The sequence below is a fragment of the Brienomyrus brachyistius genome, chromosome 9 (assembly GCF_023856365.1).
Source record: "Brienomyrus brachyistius isolate T26 chromosome 9, BBRACH_0.4, whole genome shotgun sequence".
Classification (NCBI taxonomy): Eukaryota; Metazoa; Chordata; class Actinopteri; order Osteoglossiformes; family Mormyridae; genus Brienomyrus; species Brienomyrus brachyistius.
Genome location: NC_064541.1, coordinates 17,357,496 through 17,378,598, shown reverse-complemented (window position 1 = coordinate 17,378,598; position 21,103 = coordinate 17,357,496). Strand labels below are relative to the sequence as shown.

Sequence of the window (21,103 nt, the reverse complement as noted above, 5' to 3'; positions counted from 1 at the left end):
GTCAATAACCGCAAAATAAGATCTTACGCTGCTGAGAACGGGAATGAAAAATGGATCTCGAGTTCACAAACAACTAAATAAAGCCAGAGGGTCTGGGGCTCAGAGAAACTAGCTCAGCAGGGTCAGTGAAGGAACAGATAAATCTTGCTTTAAGATGCCAAACTCTGCAATGTTTAACCTCCTAATTAACCCCAATTGGCTGTAGGAAATAGCACACGTACAAAAGCAGTATGAAATGGTCACATTATGAAGTATCACGACAAGAGTATTAGGGCCAGTAAAAGGGAACTGCACCCACCAAACAGAAACACAAGCAATTCACAATCCATACAGGCCTATCCAAATAAAAGCTGAAATATTGCAAGGTTTAAGGCTGAAGGCCATTGTGCTACAATAAGCAGATTACCGCATAGATGGTTTTAGTTTCAGCTCCTGAGCAGTTAAAGTAAGTTGTGTGCTACATGCACTTACTTCATGTTGGAAAGTTTTTTTGTGGTGCATCAGCCACAAGTCTTGATGAAGCTCCAGCACTGCAAGTTAACTGCAGAGGGTCACTTACTCTAATTTCCTGTCACTCATCGCGATAGCTGCAGATCTATTAATCTGCTAGAAAGCTGTCTTTTTCTGAGCTGACGTGTGAGACCCCTATAGGTCCCATGAGAGTGTAAGAAGCTAAACTTTACTTAATTAGCTAGTAGATCTACCTAGGAAGCTTAGAGATTATAAAAGGTACATCATTAGCTAACTAATAAGTTCAGAAAACTAATTATCAAGACATGGTTTTTTACGTTAACATACAAATGCAAATGTATGTTGTGGCTAAACTGCCCTGAACTTTTTGTATTCAATTGTTTTTACGTTTTTTTTTCTGTATTTTCATTCTGCTTGTATATTTTTCTGAGAATATGAATGTAAACAAAGTTGATTTTGCTCAAATGACCCCATTGTATTTTGCAATAACTATACAGCTTTCATATTCACCAAATATATAATGTACTCATCACTACACACAAATCTAGTTTGTGTATAATTACAATTCATATACATTATAAATATACTTAGTTACTTAGTCACTCACAAATGCAGTTAGCATTTAACAAAGAACGTAGAAATAAAATGTGTGTGGCATTTAAGATGAAATACTTTATGTCATCTTCCTCAGGCCAGTTGTCCTAGCGTGGTGTGGTGGTTCTGTTGATTGTGCTGGGTTGTAGGTTTCAATCCCAGCCCATACTGTTTTTTTCCATGTGGCGTTTGATTCCTACAGGGTTTCTCTTGCTGTCCAAAGACATGCAGTTAGGCTACCTCACGTGTATGTATTGGCATTGCAGTGGCTGTGCTTGTATGTGCCCTGTGGTGGACTGACTTGTGTCCTTTGCTTCCCAGGGTGGGTTCCAGACCCCCCTCGTAACCCTAACCTGGATAATGAGTTAGAAGATGGAGTGGCATGAATCTGAAGCTTCCCACAAAGAAGTGGGTGCTTAGCTTTTCACGGCAAAACTCACTAAAAATCAATCCCGCCCTCATTCATACGGGTGCTTTTGACCTGAACGTCAGAACTGGATCCCCGGGGAGAAACGATCCGATGAAATTTGTTTCGGCGTGTTTTCAAAATGCTGTTGTTTCAGTGCCCCTGCAAAGCAGGCTGCATTTAGGTGTTCAGAGAAGGAGCGCGCCGTTGTGACTCCCACAATAAAACAACCTCCATAAATTACAGACCAAACTAACGGCCCCAGCCCGTCTGAGCCACGGCGTGCAGCTGTGTTTGCCCCCTCCATCCTTTTTCAAATTTACTCTACCAGCTGCTCCGGACCTCTGTAAAGGGGCATGCCGTCTATCACCGTTATTTTGTTAATCTGCCTGTTTTACATGCTCCAGGTGAGAGCGTCAGCAGAACGGTGTCTTGCTTCATGCTATTTATTTTCATACTGTTTAAGATATATGTCTCATGAAGGTACAGTGTAATTTTTGTACTTCTGATACATCTTACCCTCTCATGCAACCTGCGTACCTCTGAAGCTGACTGAGCATACTCTAACCCTAACGCTAACCACATTTGCAATGGCAGTGTTTGTGGCTCATTGCCACATGTAAAGAGATTTAGCATGGAACTAATGCAGTCCCAACACCCCTTGGTGAACAAGCAGGTGTGATTACTGCACATTTTAAATCCAAATAAAATCACTGGTGGGTTGTTACTGTGATGAGTCTGTTATAAGATGGTTGGATCATAGTGATATTCTCCAATCAAAAGGTTAGATAAAGAAAGAATTGTGAAAAGGATAATTCAACGCACAAAACTCTAAAAAGATCAATGACATCATTTATTGTTATGTCCTGAAAAACGGTAAAGCAATCATTTGTCTTTCAGCGCATATAATGCTAACATGCAAGCCCTGTTAAAGAATCTTTAATAAGGAAAGACAGATGCAGAAATCCCGTAGTTCCAGTGACTTTTTTATAAACAGCTGAGGACACTGTATCACAGCCTGAAAGTAAACATACTAAATATGATCTGGCTGCAGAGACAACTGCGAATCACAGACACCAACCTTGGGTCTGACAGGCATGCAGTGCTCAGGTTAGAGGCTTCCTTTGTCCTGCATCCCGTGTTTCATGAAGAATTTGCAACGTGATTGAGGAGCTACTCTGTCACATTATTTTACCTTGTTGTTACCTTGTGTTGAATATAGTTGGAGTTTCATTTAGTCATGAAACAAAAGTATTACAGTGAGAATGATTAAGGACCTAGCAGACATCGCCTCTTTTGAAGTCGTCCTGATTTATCTGACAGAATCATTGTCCATGTTTCGTTACATTGCTTAGTTAATAATATTAAACTATTGTTGATGTCAAGGAGCTACTGGGACCTGTATAGGACATAGCTGCTTATTCATGGGCAGATGTGATCCAGAACACATATTTTTAGACATCAGGTTGACATTCCTATATACATTTACTTTCCATCCCTAGTTCCATCAACAGAGAATTCTGGGCCTTGCAAAACCAATGGTGCAATTCAAATAAGGCTTGGAAAGCAGATATGGCTACATGTGTCAACAATTAAGCACAGGAAAAAAGGCTAATTTTCTCCTCAGTAGCACTTGAGGCAAACCATACATCATGAGTAATTTTATTGCCATGCTAAAAAGTTTGGCGTGATGTGTCCTATTTTGGGTTTACCTTCACAGTTTTCATCATTTTATGGACGGTTGTGCATTTCAAACTAAATTAACATTTCACCTTTACTCACCACTTGATGATAAATACGAAAGACAGATAAACATGACTGGATTTATTCTCTTTTGACCTGCAAGTCTATTCAGGTAGTTTTGCCTGCAGTCTCGAAAAATACCTGCCAATACCTAAAAAACATCACGCGTGACCATCACGAAACAACAAAACTGTATTTTAGTTATGCGATTATACGATATCTAACAAAAGATCCCCATATTAACCTTACGCAGTGGATATAATCACTTTTTAAGATGAATAAACAAGCGACCGACCCTAAATGTTTTAACAGGGTAATGGAATCTCCATTCACCGCCGTGCAAAGGACTATTTGAGAGTTTCAGTGGGTACTCAGCAGATGGGCAACATCCTGGAAAGTCAATCAGGGTACATTTTGTTAGATTTTGACATTTTGACTAGAGAAAAATAATATAAAATCACCAGTAGTGTGATTATTCTCACTCTCTCCCAACCGCTATTCTGTCTTAAGTCACATTTCAAGTGTTTCTCTACAGATATTACGAAAGTAAACGATCTGTTATTATGGCAATATAAAAACATTTTCAAGAGTTGCGTAAATCATGCTGTACTTTAGTAAAAGACGATTCTTTAATTATTAAACTGCTCATGCAGTGTGCACAACAAACGTAGGTTAATTACGAGTAAATGTATTATTCTTTGGAGAACATCAAAACAAATGGGTTCTTCCGTAGTACTCAAGATATTCGGCGAATAAATCTGCGTAAACGTAGATATTAATACTAGCGTACAGCTTTTGTCGCATTAATCCAAAGCTTATTACTTGCCTACAACATTTATTGGTTGTATGTTTTATCTGTAATGGTCTAAATAGATTTTAAAGTTAATCGAAATCATTTAGAGGCTTACTGTCTTATTACGATGAAACCGAGTGTCTTTTGTATTGTTCTTCTCTGAGATGTGTTATTATTTATACCGTATCCATACATATGGGTTTATTCATGTTTAAAAAAACAACACTTTTATGACACTTGAAAGTAAGCTTCACAGAACGTTAGTAATTACTGGTGTGTAACCGTTTGTGAAACAAACTGGTAACAATTGAACAAACAGAAACACGTTGAAAGGCGGGTTAAAGGTGACAACTTTCTTGGAAGTCATGCTTGCATCTTTTGGAGCCTTGTCTTACAACAGGTCACCCAAATAGGTACCCATATATCTTGCAAATAGAACGAAATTAAGCCTATAATAGCGGAGACTAATCCAAATTCTAAGTGTATATATTGACAAATAAATTCGAAGCAAATACTTGTCGGTTTGTGAGCATTGTAATTGTAAATTAATCTTGCCCTATATGTGTTTTTTTTCAAGTACCCTATTATTAATTCCATAATCATACTAGTCTATTTCGTTATAACATATATCCTGTGCTGATTATCCAAATTAATGAAAATGGCGTAAATACACTGCGAACCGAATATGGTTTCAATCTACCCAGTGCAGCACTGGCCCCACAGTTTACTACTATATATTTCCTAGATCAATCAGGGGCAAACAACTGCAGCGATCTGTCCAATTGGACAACGGCGTTGCCACTTTGTTTTGCTACGGCCAATTGGGAACGTCCTAGAATTTCCATCTCACGTATGGAACGGACTTCTTTCCCTTATATGGCAGTTATGTCCTAATTAGGAGCGCGCCCTCCGAGCTGGGCGCATGCACGGCTGTTCAGTGTCACTTTCAGCAGATCCTGCCCTGTATTTCTCGGATATGGGACCTACAGCCTACGGATGAAATGGGACTGACTTTCAGTTTTCACATCTGAACCACTCATAATACGGACTTGGAAATGTATGGTTCGCAAAGACGCATATTTACGATTTTCTAAGGGTGCTTTAAAGATTTCCTCACATGGTGTAGCCAGACAAAAAAAAAATTAAAACTTTCTGCCACCGCTCTTGGTGTAACTGCGAACCTCGACAGCCGTTTTGCAATTTCTCGATATACTTAATATGTTTGAAATGTCAGTATGCTGAAAGTTTATGTTATGAAAAAAAATCTGTTAGGTTTAAAACTATGAGCCTCACTACGTCTGCAAATCAGAAAACCTGTTAGACTGCATGACACAACAAGGAAAATCCGTTCAAGGAATTTCGGACATTTTTTTTTAACCCAAAATTCTTTCATTGAACTGTTACCTGTGTGGGACGGGACCTCTCGTATCGATCGCTGTCTGAGTGCCTGGGACTCCCCAAGGTTGAGCGCTTAGGAAGTTTTTAGGAGCGTGTTTCTGCTTGCCTGATACCTTTCTGAAAGTAAAGGAGTCGTTTTGGCTTACGTAATATGAACGTTGGTTTCACGAATATTCTAAAAGGACCTAATACCCATCAGATTTCTCGTTACAGCAAATGTTATCGTCACTGATATCGCGGACGAAAAATAAGATTTCATATCTGGAAGAAAACGGAAGCGCATTTCATTTATAGTTCTTTTGCTAAGGCGTTTCAGAACGGATCTCCCCGCGCTACGGAGTAAGACTGCATTTGTGGCAAAGTGTTGTATGGTAGCATGGCAATGGTAGTAAACCAGTGGCAAGATAACATTTCTGCAGATCCCGGGTCCCAGCTCCAGATTTGCGGTCAGGATTCTGGAGGGACACCGGGGACACCGTCTGGTTCCACCGCAGGTAATGATGCCCTATCCGGAGACAAAATTCCTAACGTGGACTGCATGGTTTGCGGGGACAAATCGAGTGGCAAACACTACGGGCAGTTTACCTGCGAAGGCTGCAAGAGCTTTTTCAAGCGCTCGGTGCGGCGGAACCTAAGTTACACCTGCCGGGGTAACCGAGACTGTCCGATCGATCAGCACCATCGGAACCAATGCCAGTACTGCCGCCTGAAGAAGTGCCTTAAAGTCGGCATGAGAAGGGAAGGTGAGTGCAGTCCATATTTTCTGAGAACGCCTTAACGTAATCTCTCTCAATGCTGTCAGTAACATAAAATATTTGCTTTATAATGCAGTTTATTTGCCTTCCGACTGGCTGTTATTAAAATGCCAGCACGTCGCGTAATAAAGTTTAAAGATCATGCAGAGCTATATAGACGGCCGTGTCCATCTTGTAGAAAATGTACGGTGTGGTTTAAATGTGCCCGATCTGTAAAATAGGCCTACCAATTTGACTTGACATTAAATTTGTCGGGTTGCGTGCTAATAATCTAGAAAATAAGGAGGCTGCGTTTCTTTTGCTGCGCAGGGCCAACATTGAGACGGGGGCATGAAGGTTGCTGTTGCGGAGAGGCTTCGGCAGCCTCTAACGGGCAATTTAAGGTCCAATCGTGCAGAATTCGGCCATGTGATAACGCCGGTCAATACACTACAGGAGATGAAGTGAAAATGAGCCTGGGCTTCAGTCCCTTCTGACCTAAAAACAAACGAATGCGGGACCGATAGTTTACCTTAATGAACGTCACTGTCACTTTAGTATACAGATCGGTTCTTAATGAATGAAAATCTCCTAAAATGTCCATTAGGTCTGGTCCTCAGCTACTTTACAATTTGCTCTCCGTAAAAATGGTAAATAAAACTCTTTGGATTAATGAACTGGTACTAAAGGTTGGAAAAAGCTATTTGTATAAAGTACTAGGTGACATTAGGCAATTTTTATAGCGTTGAAAATGCAGAATCTTCCACTAAAAGAACTAGAACTATTTAGATCTTGCTTTTGTAATTGCGTCCCCTTTAAAGTAGGCTAAACATTGATACACATTGTGCATTACTATGTGGTTGTAAGTACTTTGCTCACATATTACACCGACACCAAAATATGTTTGTATATAATGTAAATGTAGGCCTAAGTAAGAGCAGATCTGCGTACTTCTCCAGGCCGGCTTGGTAATGCAGGTTTATGACTGATGTGGGGTGACGCATGTATGCTGACCTTTCATCTGAGTCGACATGACCGTATCTGAGTAGAAAATCTGGTAATTATGAGTACAGGCTGCTTAAGAGTGACCACGGGTATTTCAGGATAAAGCGTTTTTCACTAGGAATACAGGCCCGTAAAACACCAGCACTGTAACTCAGGCTAAACATTAGTGAACTCGGGTATGGTAAAAGCGAAGTGCTATTTTTGTGTTATTTGAATTTCAGCAATGTCGCCCGAGCCTGCTGCATTAAAGTGCATTTGCCCCTCATTTTAAGTTTGTGAACATCTATATTTGGTCAGTCTGATTTTGAGCTTCATATAATGTGTACAGTGCCTAAATTATGCATTCGCCAATTAAATGCCGAGTTCATGTCAAAAATAAATAATTTAGGCTACTATTTGGTGACATTCTCATTAGCTTTAACGAATTTTTGATTGTTTTCTGTTTGGAGAAAACTTTTCAGTTTTGGTTACTGACGAATTAATAATGTTGTTCTAAGTAATACAAACGTATGGTGCTATTAAAACTGGAAACCTCGTAATAGAGAGGAGAAATATGTGTTTTATGTTATATTTGGTGTGGTTAAATTGAAATATATATTTTTTAAGTTGCTTTTTTCCGCAGTAACTTTAAAAGCATAAACCTTTTGGCTTTCTCTGAACAAAAAGCCTCTTACACGGTTGGAAATGCACTTAAAGCTTAATTTGGTCTTTCTTTAGAGATTATGCATTAGTCGTAGTCTTTTTGGAATATTTAACGGACCACCTGACAAGAAACAAAGAGCGCTGCGATTTACTCTAAGTCCTGTTTTAATATCTGTGCGTATCTGCCTGTTTTGCCAGAATCGTCATTGGGCAAGTTTATTTCACATAGCGTCTAGACCTTGTAAAACACTGCTTTTTATTTGCACGACTAGTTTAGGTTAGGACCTTATAAGTAGTTAACGAATGCATTTGTGGTGTTTTCTAAGCTGACATAAATTCTAAGCTATGTTTATTTAAAGGTACGAAGTTAAGTATGCTCTGTTTATTTGGTTAAATGTATTGCCCAAGTTTATACCACTGCGAGTGTGTAATGATTATCCCAGCTCATTAAAAAACCTTCACCTTAAGTATTTAGTATGTCTAATTGTATGTCATCTATTTGGCAAATACATTCATTTAAATGCTAACATCGGTGCTGCACTTCATACGTTATTTTTTCAAGCAGGAGTTTGGAAACAGAGGTTCTGTTTGCGGTCCCATTTTGACTTAGTGTCAAAGTTCATTCCATAAGAATCGGTTTTAAAACCCTGCCATTTGAGTACTAAATGTATGTATTTTTTCCATATACATATTAAATAAAATATAGCAATTTAACAAGTAGCTGGATTTTTAAATATATCGTACTCTCATTTCTCTGTTGATTCAGTCCTTTGTAACAAACATTTCTTATAGGCAAATGTTCACATTCTGCAATAGTTTCTTTTGAAAATATAGTCTATGCTACCGTGAAGTGCGTATTTATTCTCAAAAGGAAGAGAAAGTTGTGCGAGCTGCGATTCCGGCGCCTCTCCCAGCACCACCCGCCCTTTGGCCATGTGTTCAGTTCTTTGGCCTCACCAGCGTGTTACGACTTTTTGCAGGCGTGACTAATAGTGTAAATTAGTCAGATGCGAAAGTGCAGTGAAATTGCAGTTCCCTCCTCTGTACGATGTAGCCACTTTAACATTTTATACATTATATAAAATGAGTCGCTTCTTCTCGTTTGTGATTTGTCCTTAATCTCTAATTGCCTTTCGAAAAAAGCACTGGAATCGGATAGTTGAGAAAATACGCAACATGTGACGAAACATCTTTTATATTTGGACAGTTAACCTAAAATGACGGAGTTTGTTGGTAATCCAGGGCTGCCTTTTCGATTAGTTAGTAATCCAGGGCAGTCCGTTCACACGGGCTTTTCCCTGGTTGCGCTACACCCTAGCGGTGAAAGGGCGAAACACACAGTCCTGCAGGCACCGTCAAAGTCAGGAAAGCGGAGCCCCTACCACTGCCCTATGATCAAGTGCAGAACTGCACGTCACAGATGCACTTATTTGGTCAAATGCACATAACAGTCAATATCCGTGAGTGTGGGGCAACTATAGGATTCAGCCTCTCGGCAAAGTGATAATGTGTCCTTCTGCTATCCTAATGATTGAAGGCAAATTACAGTTAATACCATGTATGCAATAGTCACGGCGTAGTAATTGTCAAAACGCATCTTTAAATGTGATTCTTGACACTTTAAAGTCCTGAAACAGTGATCGTTGCTGCTTTCATTTGAGTGAAGGGATATATGTATACGGCGATAATGGTAAACTTTACTCATGCCATTTACTCTAAAATGGGCAGATGTCTAGTTTCAACGTGAGAGGGGAATCCGACTGTAATAAAACATGCTTTTAATCCTTTTAATGACTTGCTGAAACAACTGGTTTCTATTATATATGCTGCATTTTGCTGTATTTTAAACTCATAAGCCTTAATCTCTGAAAGAGGGAGAAAATGAGGCTATAAAACATTAAAATTCCAGCAGACATATGTTATTTCAGTCTAAATAAGTAAATTATTATTATTATTATTATTATTTTCTGTTAACCTGTACTGGGTATTGAACTGGAAAACAGGTGAGGGTGCTGGAATTGTAATACTACTACTAATAATAATAATCGTCATCACCGTTAAGGTTTTCAGTCTTATCATCGCCATAGTTTATTTAACTGTCATTGAATGTTGATAGTAATTATAGGTATTGGTGTGTATGTTTAGCTGGTGCTCAGTGGACACTGAGACCCAGGTGTGGTGCTTGCTCACTGCAGCCGAGGTCTGATTGCCCGGTGTGCAGTGTAAACACTGCACAGCGCACTGTTTGCTTAGACGTAATGGCCTCGGCCAGTGTGGCGACAGCGTGACCAGAGAACCGCCGCCTCCCGCGACTCAGCCTCGGCGCGATAAGAAATGTAGGTCAGGGGAAGCCGAACATGAATAATGTAACGGACGGAGTCGAGGACCAAATGTGACGGCGGACTAGGACACAGGGATGGGTGTCTCTGTTCCTCTTAAGTGCGAGGAGGCCGCTGCTGATTAATTCTTGCTAATGTTTTAGTGTGATTGGGTCACACCGGGCCAACCTGCCCCTCTCCCTGTCATCTCTGGCCTGTGTTCTTTCTGTTTAACATTCTCCCCTTACTTCATGGTGTACAAGAAACATTCAGAAGACACATTCTGGTTTAGATTTAGGGGTATTTTCTCTATCAATGGAGGAAAACCAATGTGTGCAACCATGTATTGCTCAGTCGCACCGCGTTCTTTCATGATGCGTAAGGTGTAAACGCAGGAAAAGCACCGGTGTACGCTTACACTACCTGCCGGGCTTTGGATTTTCCCCATTTCCCCAACTCCCTTATTATGCATTTTATATTAGGAGGGAAATTTTAGTTTTCGGTTCTCAGCTGTGCCTCACGTCTCCTTAAGCAGGAGGGAACCTAAGTAAGAAGGAATCTAGGATTATCGTAAGGAAAGCCATTCCCTGGTGTGTCAGAGAGACCCAAATTTGATATAGATTAATGGATGATGTCGTGGCAGTAAGCAGTCCCGTGTTTACGTTTGCTAAACGCTCATCTGCAACACTCTGGTCCATTTATGCCTGAAGGGTTTGCTTCAGTTAGATTTTTTTTTTGGTGGGGGGGGGGGGGGGGGGGTTGGTTGGCAGTGGGTAGCAGATGTACTGGAGTAAGAATAGAGCAGGAGGCTGGGAAGGCAGCACCGGTGTTGCTGAGTGCACGGGAAAAGCAGGGGCTTTCAGACAGGCTGCTTCTGCGTCATCAGCAGATCGGACGTCCCCAGAGGTGACGGATCGCAACCAGTGTCTGTGCAGCACGAGCTGCAACAATCATTTTAAAAAAATCAGCTACTCAGCTAATATCCTTTAGCGTGGATTATCACGCATTGTCGACCTGGTACGACTGGGTGTGCCCTCCCCCGTGGATATTTAGGAGCAGTGCGTGGGATGGAATAGCTACAATAATCCCTGCTTATAATTAGCTCCAGTCATAATGGCGTTGGCAAACAAGCCAGTGATTTTTGAAGGGGATATACCCTGAGCACCCAGTCAGCACTGGGGCCTACAGCTTTATGCCTCATGGGAGGTGAGACAGGGGTCAGACTCCTCCAGAGTCACAGCAGGCTAGGAGTCTCCGCTAAATGACAGCAACGCTCTGATTCATCCAGAAAATTGCTAACCTGGAAAGACCGTGTCGAACTCCGTAACTGACATTTTTTTAATTAAGTAGGGGAATCACCTGCTGTCACAGAGTTGTGTGGATGAACGGCTCTTTTGTGCGCCCCTTGCGGGGTGAGTGTCGTGTCTTTGCCCGAGCACAGAACACCAAGACAAACAGATGACGGTTTTGGCTCACAAAGCGTGCCGGCGTGCCAGCGTCCCTGAGGTGTGTTGCCGTGAGTCACTTGCTCTGAAACGCTCCTGTACCGGAGCTGTGGTCCCCCATGAAAACACTGCGCCTCCTGCCTTTGTTGTCGGCTTGTTCCAGTGGACCACTGCGATACAGACAGCTCCTGATCTAGAGCACTGCCTCCTTCTAGCCGTCTTACCCTTGTCCTTTTTTGAACACTGCACTTCTTCGACAACGGTGTGGGAACCAAATGAAGGCTTTGTTACTAAAGGCAGTCAATGGTCAAGTCGCCATTCAAATGAAACACCAAGACAAAAGGGTCATTTAAAGTAAAAGAACCTTAAATAACGACAACAAAGTCACATTACTTACCAGCTGGTACTGCTTATTCTCAGCGTGCTCATTCATTCCGACTAGGGCTGGCTAGGTTTGATTAATTGAACCTTCTCTAGGTAAAGGGCTGGCTTAGTGCTACCATCATTCAAACATCGCTGTCTGGCTGCCTTGGAGCAGTCCTCAGTTTGTTTATCCGGTTTTGTCTGTCAATTTGTAAGCCACACGTGTCGTTTTTGTCCTTCATGTAGACCCACTTTCAGTCACTGGATTTTCAGGCTGCGCAAATTTGGCAGCACAACATTCGTTGCTTGGGGTGTATTGGGTCCCTGCAGTGATTTCATATAAGAGGCTTATTGTTTTGGTTTAGATGTAGCTTTGGCTCTTGGGAAAGTAAAGAGCGATCGCCCATTTAAACGGCAAAAATATTCCTCGCAAAATTACTTCCATTTACAAAGGGTTTATAAATGAGCTGACTATGAAGGTAAGACAACAGAGAGTTTTAAGTGTTTTCAAATGAGAGACTACATTAGTTTACAGGCAATTATTTTGTCAGGCAATCTGCAGTATCGGGTGAGAATAGCATTCATCCATAAGCAATTAAGAGGTGAGAGGAGGAATTTTTGCCACGTTTGTTAATGGATGATTGGAAGCTGTTCATTTGCCCATGCAGGAACACACAAGGCTTTGAGTAACAACACGATGCAAATCACCTCAGCTTGGTTCTGTGCCGAGGGTTCAGGGGCTGGTCACAGCAGTTTGAGAAAAGCCTGTGTACCTTCTAGAGGTGCCCTTACCATTACTGAGGCATGTGCGACCCAGAGGTGGGCATTATTGGGACCGGACACTTGCATGGGCGCAATACAGAGTAGAATTCAGTTCTTCTAGTCCTACAGGCTGAATACTGAATGACGCAATATGTCTTCTTGTGTATGACACTGATGGTTTGATTTTATGGCAAAGTGGGCAAATGTTGCATAAAATAATGTGAGATGAATACTAGTACTTCTTGAATGTCTGCGTAGAGACTTTCTTTCACGGGAACGTTTTACGTCCGAGCACGAGCTTGGATGATTCAGAATCTGGCTCCTCTACGTTTACTACAGTTCAGCAGACACTTCTGGATCTACTGGCTGCGTCAAGCCTTCATGTTAAAGATAATATGTCACATGCTTCTCATTTAGACCAATTACCAATTTGATATTCACAATTATTGGCTTAGGAAGGCTGAGCAGGAGCCCTCGGGCCTTGAAGTCGGAGCAGGCTCAGGCTCGCGTGGCTGGTTCACGGAAAGGTCTTCCCACATTCCATTCTTAGTCCATTCCTCTCCCCACACAAATTCTTTGGCTTTTAAACTCTGGCAGGAACTCTTCTGAATGAGGATCTAGCTTAAGCACCGGTTTTAAAAGTGTCCAAAACCTTACGGGACTCAGTCCTCGTCTTACATTTCCTTGCTCCTTAATAAACCATGCAGCTGGATATATGTAGTAAAGTAGGGTTGTGTTACGAGTGATTTATTGAAGCAGTGTTATACAGTGACCTTCAGCTCTCAAATTTAGGCGTTTTTTTTTACTAACCTGGGGCACTGCATAGTGTTTTTATTCAAACTCTTGAACATGGAGAAGCTTTTATTCTGAAACTCCTTGAACCCCCTGTCAGCTGTGCAGCGAGGCCGCATGTCCAGCTCGCAGTCCAGCCCAGGCCAGTACTTGAGTAACAGCGGCGAGGCATACAACGGGCAGCCCTACCTGTCAGGCTTCATCTCGCTGCTGCTGAGGGCGGAGCCTTACCCCACATCACGGTACGGCACCCAGTGCATGCAGTCCAACAACCTGATGGGCATCGAGAACATCTGCGAGCTGGCCGCCCGGCTGCTCTTCAGCGCCGTGGAGTGGGCCAAGAACATCCCCTTCTTCCCTGACCTTCAGCTCATGGACCAGGTGAGGCCTGCACCTACACGCGTCACCATACCTGCCTGTGTGTGTTGTACACATGCGACCAGCAAAGCACACGCTCGCAGATTCTGAGCAGACGTTTTACGCGACTGGCTGGGTTGTGATGACCTAATCAAGGTCACCATCACTCACAAGCATAAATTACAACAATAATTAACAATGAGCAAAACAGAACGCTGATCCACACCTTTGATTCTGAGTTTTGGTCCTGGTGGGATTCCTCTAGATGCCGGTTTTTTGTGTCAGATAGACCTTCCTATGGTTGAGCTGCTGACGGTCAAAGTTAAATGCATTCGTGGAACTGCATGCCACGCAGCCGTCTCTGGTTAATATTTACCCATAAGTCTGTTAGCTGAGGTACGGCTGCAAGACTGTGTGCATGTCATGCGTTCCTCCTAAAATCCACCCCGTTTGTTTGATGATTTATAAAATGCAAGCAATTTAGAATAAATTCCAAACAAATTCAGAATCACATCAGTCTACATCTTTTACTGTAAATTGTCCAGAGGCTAATTTATGACTCAAGTGACACACATTTACTCACACGGATGGAAAAATTGTCCACAGCTGACGTCTCCCACTTAATGTGGTTTGAATCATGCATTAGCAGCTCAATCAGACTGGCAAGAATGAGAGGCTCAGTTCAGCATTTGATTAGTATCTGCTGATAACACGTGTCCTTCACCCAGAAATGAGCATTTATCCATGTCAAACACTTTCCTCCTGATGTGTCCCCACAGGTGGCGCTGTTGCGCATGTCGTGGAGCGAGCTCTTCGTGCTGAATGCCGCCCAGTGCTCCATGCCCCTGCACGTGGCGCCCCTGCTGGCAGCCGCGGGTCTGCACGCCTCGCCCATGTCCGCCGAGCGCGTGGTGGCCTTCATGGACCACATCCGCGTCTTCCAGGAGCAGGTGGAGAAGCTGAAGGCGCTGCAGGTGGACACAGCGGAGTACTCCTGCCTCAAGTCCATCGTACTGTTTACCTCCGGTCAGTATCGTGGCGGGAAGCTCGTGACACCAACAGAGCAAAGGAAAACAGCTACCAATCAACTGAAGTTACCAATCTCGCTAAAAGCCTGAAGTTCTCTAATAACTGTTAATAATGTTTCAAATGCTAGTAATTGCTAATAATTGCCAATAAATGGTAATAATTAGATGCGCTGATGTTTATATTGAAATGTTACATTTAGATTTAAAGAAAGCCCTGAATCTAGCTCTCCTCCCCATTGCATGCTGCTTACACAGTCCCGTACATGTTTTTATTTTTTTTCCCGGGGTCATCGCCCCTGTCTGTCTTTGCTATGCTACGCTTGTCAGAAACACTTCATCAGCTCTTTTCTCAGACCGGCAGTCTGCCCAACAGACGCTGGCTTCGTTCTCCCCTCGGTTTACTCCGTTCTTCACCCTTCGCTTCCATCTATTATTGAAGCCGGCCAGGCCACCCCTTTGCTCTCTGTATTGCCCTCCCCCAGCCATACTGAGCCCCAGGGACACAATAATGTATACCGAGGAAGAGCCTGCCCCTGACCTACATAACCTCTGTCGCTCGAGGCGTCTATCTGATCCTGCCTTCTGTCCAGGCCGGGCTTCCTGCTGTGACCCGGGAGCGTGATCTAACAGGGCTAGACAAGCTCCACCCGGGGCTTTAGCTCTTCTGTCCCATTGCGCCACATCACGGCGCCCGGCCTCCTGCCTCTGATCATTTTACCCAGAATGCTCCCCTTCCTCCCACCTTCTGACACATGTGAAAGACGGAGAGACCTGGTATTTAGCAGCAGGAAGGCCGTTACTCCTGTGAGGGGTGCTTTACTTAGCTTTTACGCCAGGACCCATTGCTGGGATGTCTCCATACCCAGAGGGTAACAGGTGTCAAGGGCGGGGGGGGGGGGGGGGGGCATAGCCTGCCTTGATTTGTCAAGCATGGTTTAAACATGAAGCAGAGATTAAGAGTGAATTGCACGGTCATACGGTAAAATCCTGTAGCACGAGGATGCAAAACTTTGGTGAGCCCACAAAAGGACTGTATTTCTGAAAAGCTTAGATTCCCGTTAGGGGGCTGATCAGCATCATGGCCAGAGCCAGAGACCCAACGGAACAATGTCTCTGGGTCAAGGTTCTGACCCAAACTCATGTGCACCTCTTGGCTATCGGTGTGCCATGAGGCAGGGTGCGTCAGGCATGTAAAATGCTGGATTTCCCTTAAATGTCTCAAGAATGTAAATGCCTACGTTATAACTGCTAAATCTATATTGCATTATTTAAGTCTGGTAACCTTTGGTTGTCCCCCAGCAAGAAAGAAATTAAAGACATCAAATAGATTTATGGGCAGATAACTTAAGAAGTGAAAAATAAAACTTTAATGAATTATAGATAGTGTGTCCTCCCAGAACCCAACGACATGTAGTTAGACTAACTGGAGTCTCTAAACTGCCTGTAGCATGATTGTGCATGTGTGTGTGGCCAGTGAGGGACTGACTTCCAGTTCAGTATGTAGCCCAGCTTCGTGCGAGTGCTGCCTGAGATAGACTCCAGGCCCAACAGTGACCCTGTCAAGGGTAAGTGATTAGAAGGGGGGTATATGGATAAAAGACACTGGCATCCCATGCAGGGTATCTTCTGCCGTGCGATAGCTGCTTTCTGGGATCGGCTTTTGCTCCGGGCTCATGTGACCCTGTATGGCCGCGGTGTTCTAACTGAGGGGCGCGTCCCCCTGGTGGAGCACAGAGGAATTGCCGGGGGGGGCAGGTGAAGGAGGAAAAAAGATAGAACTTTGGGAGGGGTGTTCAGATGGGTGCAGGCCTATTTTGGAATAGTAACCTTCGCAAATATTAAAAATAGACGTACATGCAAGGTCCAAAATGTTCCTCTGTGTTGGGATGCCGGCTTATCCTTCCCACTGAGCTGGAAGGTAAAATGTACTCATGGTCAATGTGTGTGTGTGTGTGTGTGTGTGGGGGGGGGGGGGGTGGGAGTCCCTGTCAAAACATTTGAATACCACTGCTGTACAGGACCAGCCTTCATGGACGATGGAAGGATGGGAATCATAGACTGCATGCTGTGTAACTCTTTGATGGGGTTTGATTGGCCTGTAAATTGGTGCTCTCTCCCCTCGGCCCGCAGACGCCATCGGCCTGTCGGACGTGGCCCACGTGGAGAGCGTCCAGGAGAAGTGCCAGTGTGCCCTGGAGGAGTACGTGCGTAACCAGTACCCCGGGCAGCCCAGCCGCTTCGGCCGGCTGCTGCTGCGGCTGCCGTCCCTCCGCATCGTCTCCTCGCCGGTCATCGAGCAGCTCTTCTTCGTGCGTCTGGTGGGGAAGACGCCCATCGAGACGCTGCTGCGGGACATGCTGCTGTCTGGCTCCAGCTACAACTGGCCCTATGTTCCCATGCAGAGGGACCGGCCGCTGTCCCTGCATTACAACGAGAACGGGCCCTGAGCACGTATGGCCCCCGCCCGCCCTGCCCCGCCCCGGTGTCTGCACCTGCCACTGCACCGCCCGCTTCCATGACTCACAGACCCCACCCCTCCCCGGGCGTCACCCCATGAATGCCAGCCATAAGCAGGAAGTGACACGCCACCCACATGCCACTGGTGTGCACGGCTCGGCTCAGAAGCAGAACTCTGAGGACTTCTCTTGAGCAAAGTTTGGACAGACAGACGGGACTTTCAGAGGGTGGGAGCCACCTGAGATGCATAGACTGCCTCTGTTCGACTTCCAGGTAATTAGGATATGTGGGCCCCATTTTTGCCGGAGAACAAGCATTCAGAAGCTGGAATGGTTGTGGCCCAGGAAGGGATTGGTAGACACTTCCAGTCTACAAGAAGAGGAAACCAGATATGCTAAAGTGCTACAGCCATTACTGCTAGTGACTGTAAACACAGGCCTACATCCTTCATTTGGTGGCACTGCAGTTGGCAGTTAGCCAGTGCTGGTGTACATGAGGGGCTAGGAGCTCACCACGCTTTCAGAACGGGCTCCACTACAGCAGAGCTGCAAACGTGGCGTCAGTCTGCGGCAGGGCTTGGCAGGAAGCATGCTCAGATACTGCCCCAACTCCTCAAAAGTCATGCACTGTGTCTCAGTTTTGCATATTAGAGCACCGCACATCAAAAGCAGCGCCGTCAGCATGCCGTCGTGAGTACGTGTCGCGAGGCGTGTCGCGAGGCGTGTCCGCGCGCAGCGCTCGCCAGTGAGAGCGCTGCCGAGTATGACGACGTCATTGTGTTACCTTTACCTCAGGGTAGCTGTGCGGCTTAGCTGCCCATTTACCACGTTCGATATTTTATTTTTGTGAATTTACTTAAAGCTACTGTTTTTCCACATGTACGGTCTGTTTTTTTTTATGTTGATTTAAGAAGGTGGCGTACAGTCAGGGCGCGAGGGTTACTCTGGAGGACAGTCACTACAACACAATCCCCGCCAGCTCGTCAACTCAACACCTTCCTCAAACGTAAAAGATATGTAAACAATGGGGGACGTGTATAGAATTTCCCACATGGGATCAATAAAGTATGCCTGTGTTTTTAGTGTTATAATGGTCTGTCATCAAGGTGCAATGTGGTCTGTCGCTGCCCGGTATCATTTGTTAACCTCTTGTGTCTTTCTGTTTGTACAATTTAACATCCAAGCAGAGTGAGCGTGAAACCTTGCATCTGTCCATGAAGAAAATGCAATGTACTATACATTTTTGTACGGTACCAGACATACTGACACCGATAGTATTTCGTTTCCATTATGTTACAAAATTTAACAGGACAGGTCACTGCTGCCCAATTATTTGAAGCTGAACCAACTACTTAATTCTCTGGTTTCTGTGGCAGTACCTAAAATTTTATTAGGTACTGGGCAGGATCCACTTTTGCCTCAAAACTGCTTGAAGGGTAGGTGAGTTTTACGGTAATAGATGCCTTTTTGCACACGACTGTTGTGCTGTTATTTTTGCACTTATGGTCTTCCTGTTCGTTTTAACAAACCCGGTCATTTCCCTCTCTCATTAACAAGGCGTTTCCAGCCTGGGAAATACCACTGACTTGCTTTGTGTTCATCGCATCATTTTCTGTAAGCTCTAGGAACTACAGTAGCACGTGAAAATCTCAGTATGATGGCAGTTTCTGAGATGCACCAGTAATCATATCGCGTTCAAAATCGCTTACCTCAGGCGTTTTAGCTGTTCCAGTGCTTAGTCAAACAGTAACTGAACTTCTTGACCCTCATCTGTGAGCTGTATGTATTCAGTTGCGGCCACAAGATTTGCTGTTTGTAGGAGCAGGGCTGCTTGCATTAGCGAGCAGGTGCACGGCGTGTAAAGCAACTTCATTTTTAAATGAATTTCCTCTATTGCTTAAAAACAGAAATAATAAAAAATGTTCTATCAACAATGGCAGCTGAAATAACTAACACATAAATGGTCAGATGTATTATCCATGACTTGATGCTATCTTTAGCTAGCTGAATGTATTTGCACACCTGAATGGATACCATTAACCTATGCGCTTCTCCGTCTCTTTTCGTTCGGTAGGAGCGACCGCTTGCCACTGAACTGATGCTGACAGACACTATTCTTACTCAGCTTTTTTAGGGTTCTATCAGTGTGCTCCAGAGTTCCACACTCTCGGTGACCTCCTGCGCATTCGTGCTGACCAGAGCATGCGGTGCTCTAGTACGTAAGCTGGGACACAGGCCTGCACCTCTTCACCTCCTGCAGTGTACATCAAAAATACAGTTATCTGTAATTATTTACAGCAGCATAGGCATAACATCACTGCAGGAACACGTCAACGAAATACACACTGGGACAGCAAGTCATCGAGACTCTGGCAAACTGGCCCCGTCTGACATTATATTTAGTTCCAAATGTTTGAATAATTTTTTTTTTCTTTTGTATATTTTTTGTTTGCAGTATTGTCAGTATGCAATCACTTAAATAAAATTCGTCACTGAGATGAGCGTAAAACATGTTTGATCATGTGTCAGGGACGTGAAATTTAAGTGAACAGAAGGATGGGAATTTCATTTTGGTTTGTGTGGAAGACCCTGAGTCTATTCTCAGCTGAGATTAAAGACATAGCATGAGCAGGGTATGGGCTGATGTGGTTATTTTGCAGTTATTGGGATACTTGCATTTCATCTCGAGGTATAAATTTGTTTCTTGACTCAGATTTGAGAAAAAGAATCGTATTGTTATTTTGAGACAATATTTCTTTGACAGGAATTAATGATTGATGTTTTATTCATCTCGTGGTTCTGCATCCTGCTCAGAGATCTGGCTGCTTTTCTGCTTCCATTGAATGCTGATGCCATTAAACTGAGAGAATCAATTCATCGAACCCGTCAAAATGCACAAGCTGGACCAGTGACACTTAGGATTTCGTTAATGCATAAATGATCTCATGGCTAACAGCTAGCCTGCCTTTTTAGATTCGTATGGGGGGGGGGGGGCTCACACAGGCACGCTGTGTGAAAATACTTGATAGGCATTGCCCTGTAGCCTGGTGTTCCATTTCCCTGAGTTACATATCGAGTCAAATTGACTTATGCCCTCATTTTAAAGCTGCCATTTATTGCTCACCATGGGGACCTTGCTGTGATGCTTTTTCTCCTGTGATGAGCATAAAACACGTATGATCAGTTGGGTGTGTGTGAGGCGTCAGGGATGTGAACTGTGAACAGGGAAGAGGGCAACTGAACGGGACCTTTCGCTGTCCTGCTGAATAACACCGTGACACATTGTCCAGTCTTTTTCTGTGGCCATTTATGGCGAATGACATGACATGACTGGATAATCAGCATGGAAAATGGCGGGATGGATGGATGGATTTGCGCCTTAGTGCATTAAAACTCCGTGCCAGTTGAAATCCAGTGCTTGACAAAGCAATTTCACTGACAGGCCCTTGAACAAGACCCCTAAATGCCAGTTGCTCCAGAGACGGTCTGATCCTGCTGTCTCCGTTACGTGACACATTTGCAATATAAATAAATGTCAATATTGAAGACACTGCAAAATTTAATAGGACCACATGCCATAATGCATTTGGAAGATGTTACATAATCTATGGGGGCAGCAGTTACAGTGCTTCTTCTGTGTGTCAATAAGCGAACGCGATCACATTTGCATACATGACACGCCATTGGTTGAAATGAGAAAGAAAATGAGCGCAGTGATGAATCATTGGTGGCTCCCGGCGACCTGCAGCATACGATGGCAGGAATGCAGTTGCACGATTTGGACCAAGGGAGCCCC

At 43.9% G+C, this 21,103-nt stretch overlaps 1 protein-coding gene across 1 annotated transcript; it reads left to right on the top strand.

Annotated features, from left to right (window-relative positions):
• Nucleotides 1-4,905: 4,905 nt before the first annotated feature.
• Nucleotides 4,906-19,941, top strand: LOC125749323 (nuclear receptor subfamily 2 group F member 5-like). The gene is made up of 4 exons (XM_049026460.1): nt 4,906-6,148; nt 13,567-13,847; nt 14,603-14,849; nt 16,982-19,941. The coding sequence occupies exons 1-4, from the start codon at nt 5,782-5,784 to the stop codon at nt 17,296-17,298; spliced, it is 1,212 nt and encodes a 403-aa protein (XP_048882417.1). The 5' UTR covers nt 4,906-5,781; the 3' UTR covers nt 17,299-19,941.
• Nucleotides 19,942-21,103: the final 1,162 nt, after the last annotated feature.

What these genes read in the sequence shown, in the direction of transcription:
- LOC125749323 (XM_049026460.1), top strand. Translation starts at nt 5,782, where the DNA reads ATGGCAATGGTAGTAAACCAGTGGCAAGATAACATTTCTGCAGATCCC. An exon ending in AGTCGGCATGAGAAGGGAAG is followed by an intron (nt 6,149 to 13,566) that starts GTGAGTGCAGTC and finishes ACCCCCTGTCAG; the next exon opens with CTGTGCAGCGAGGCCGCATG. An exon ending in CATCGTACTGTTTACCTCCG is followed by an intron (nt 14,850 to 16,981) that starts GTCAGTATCGTG and finishes CTCGGCCCGCAG; the next exon opens with ACGCCATCGGCCTGTCGGAC.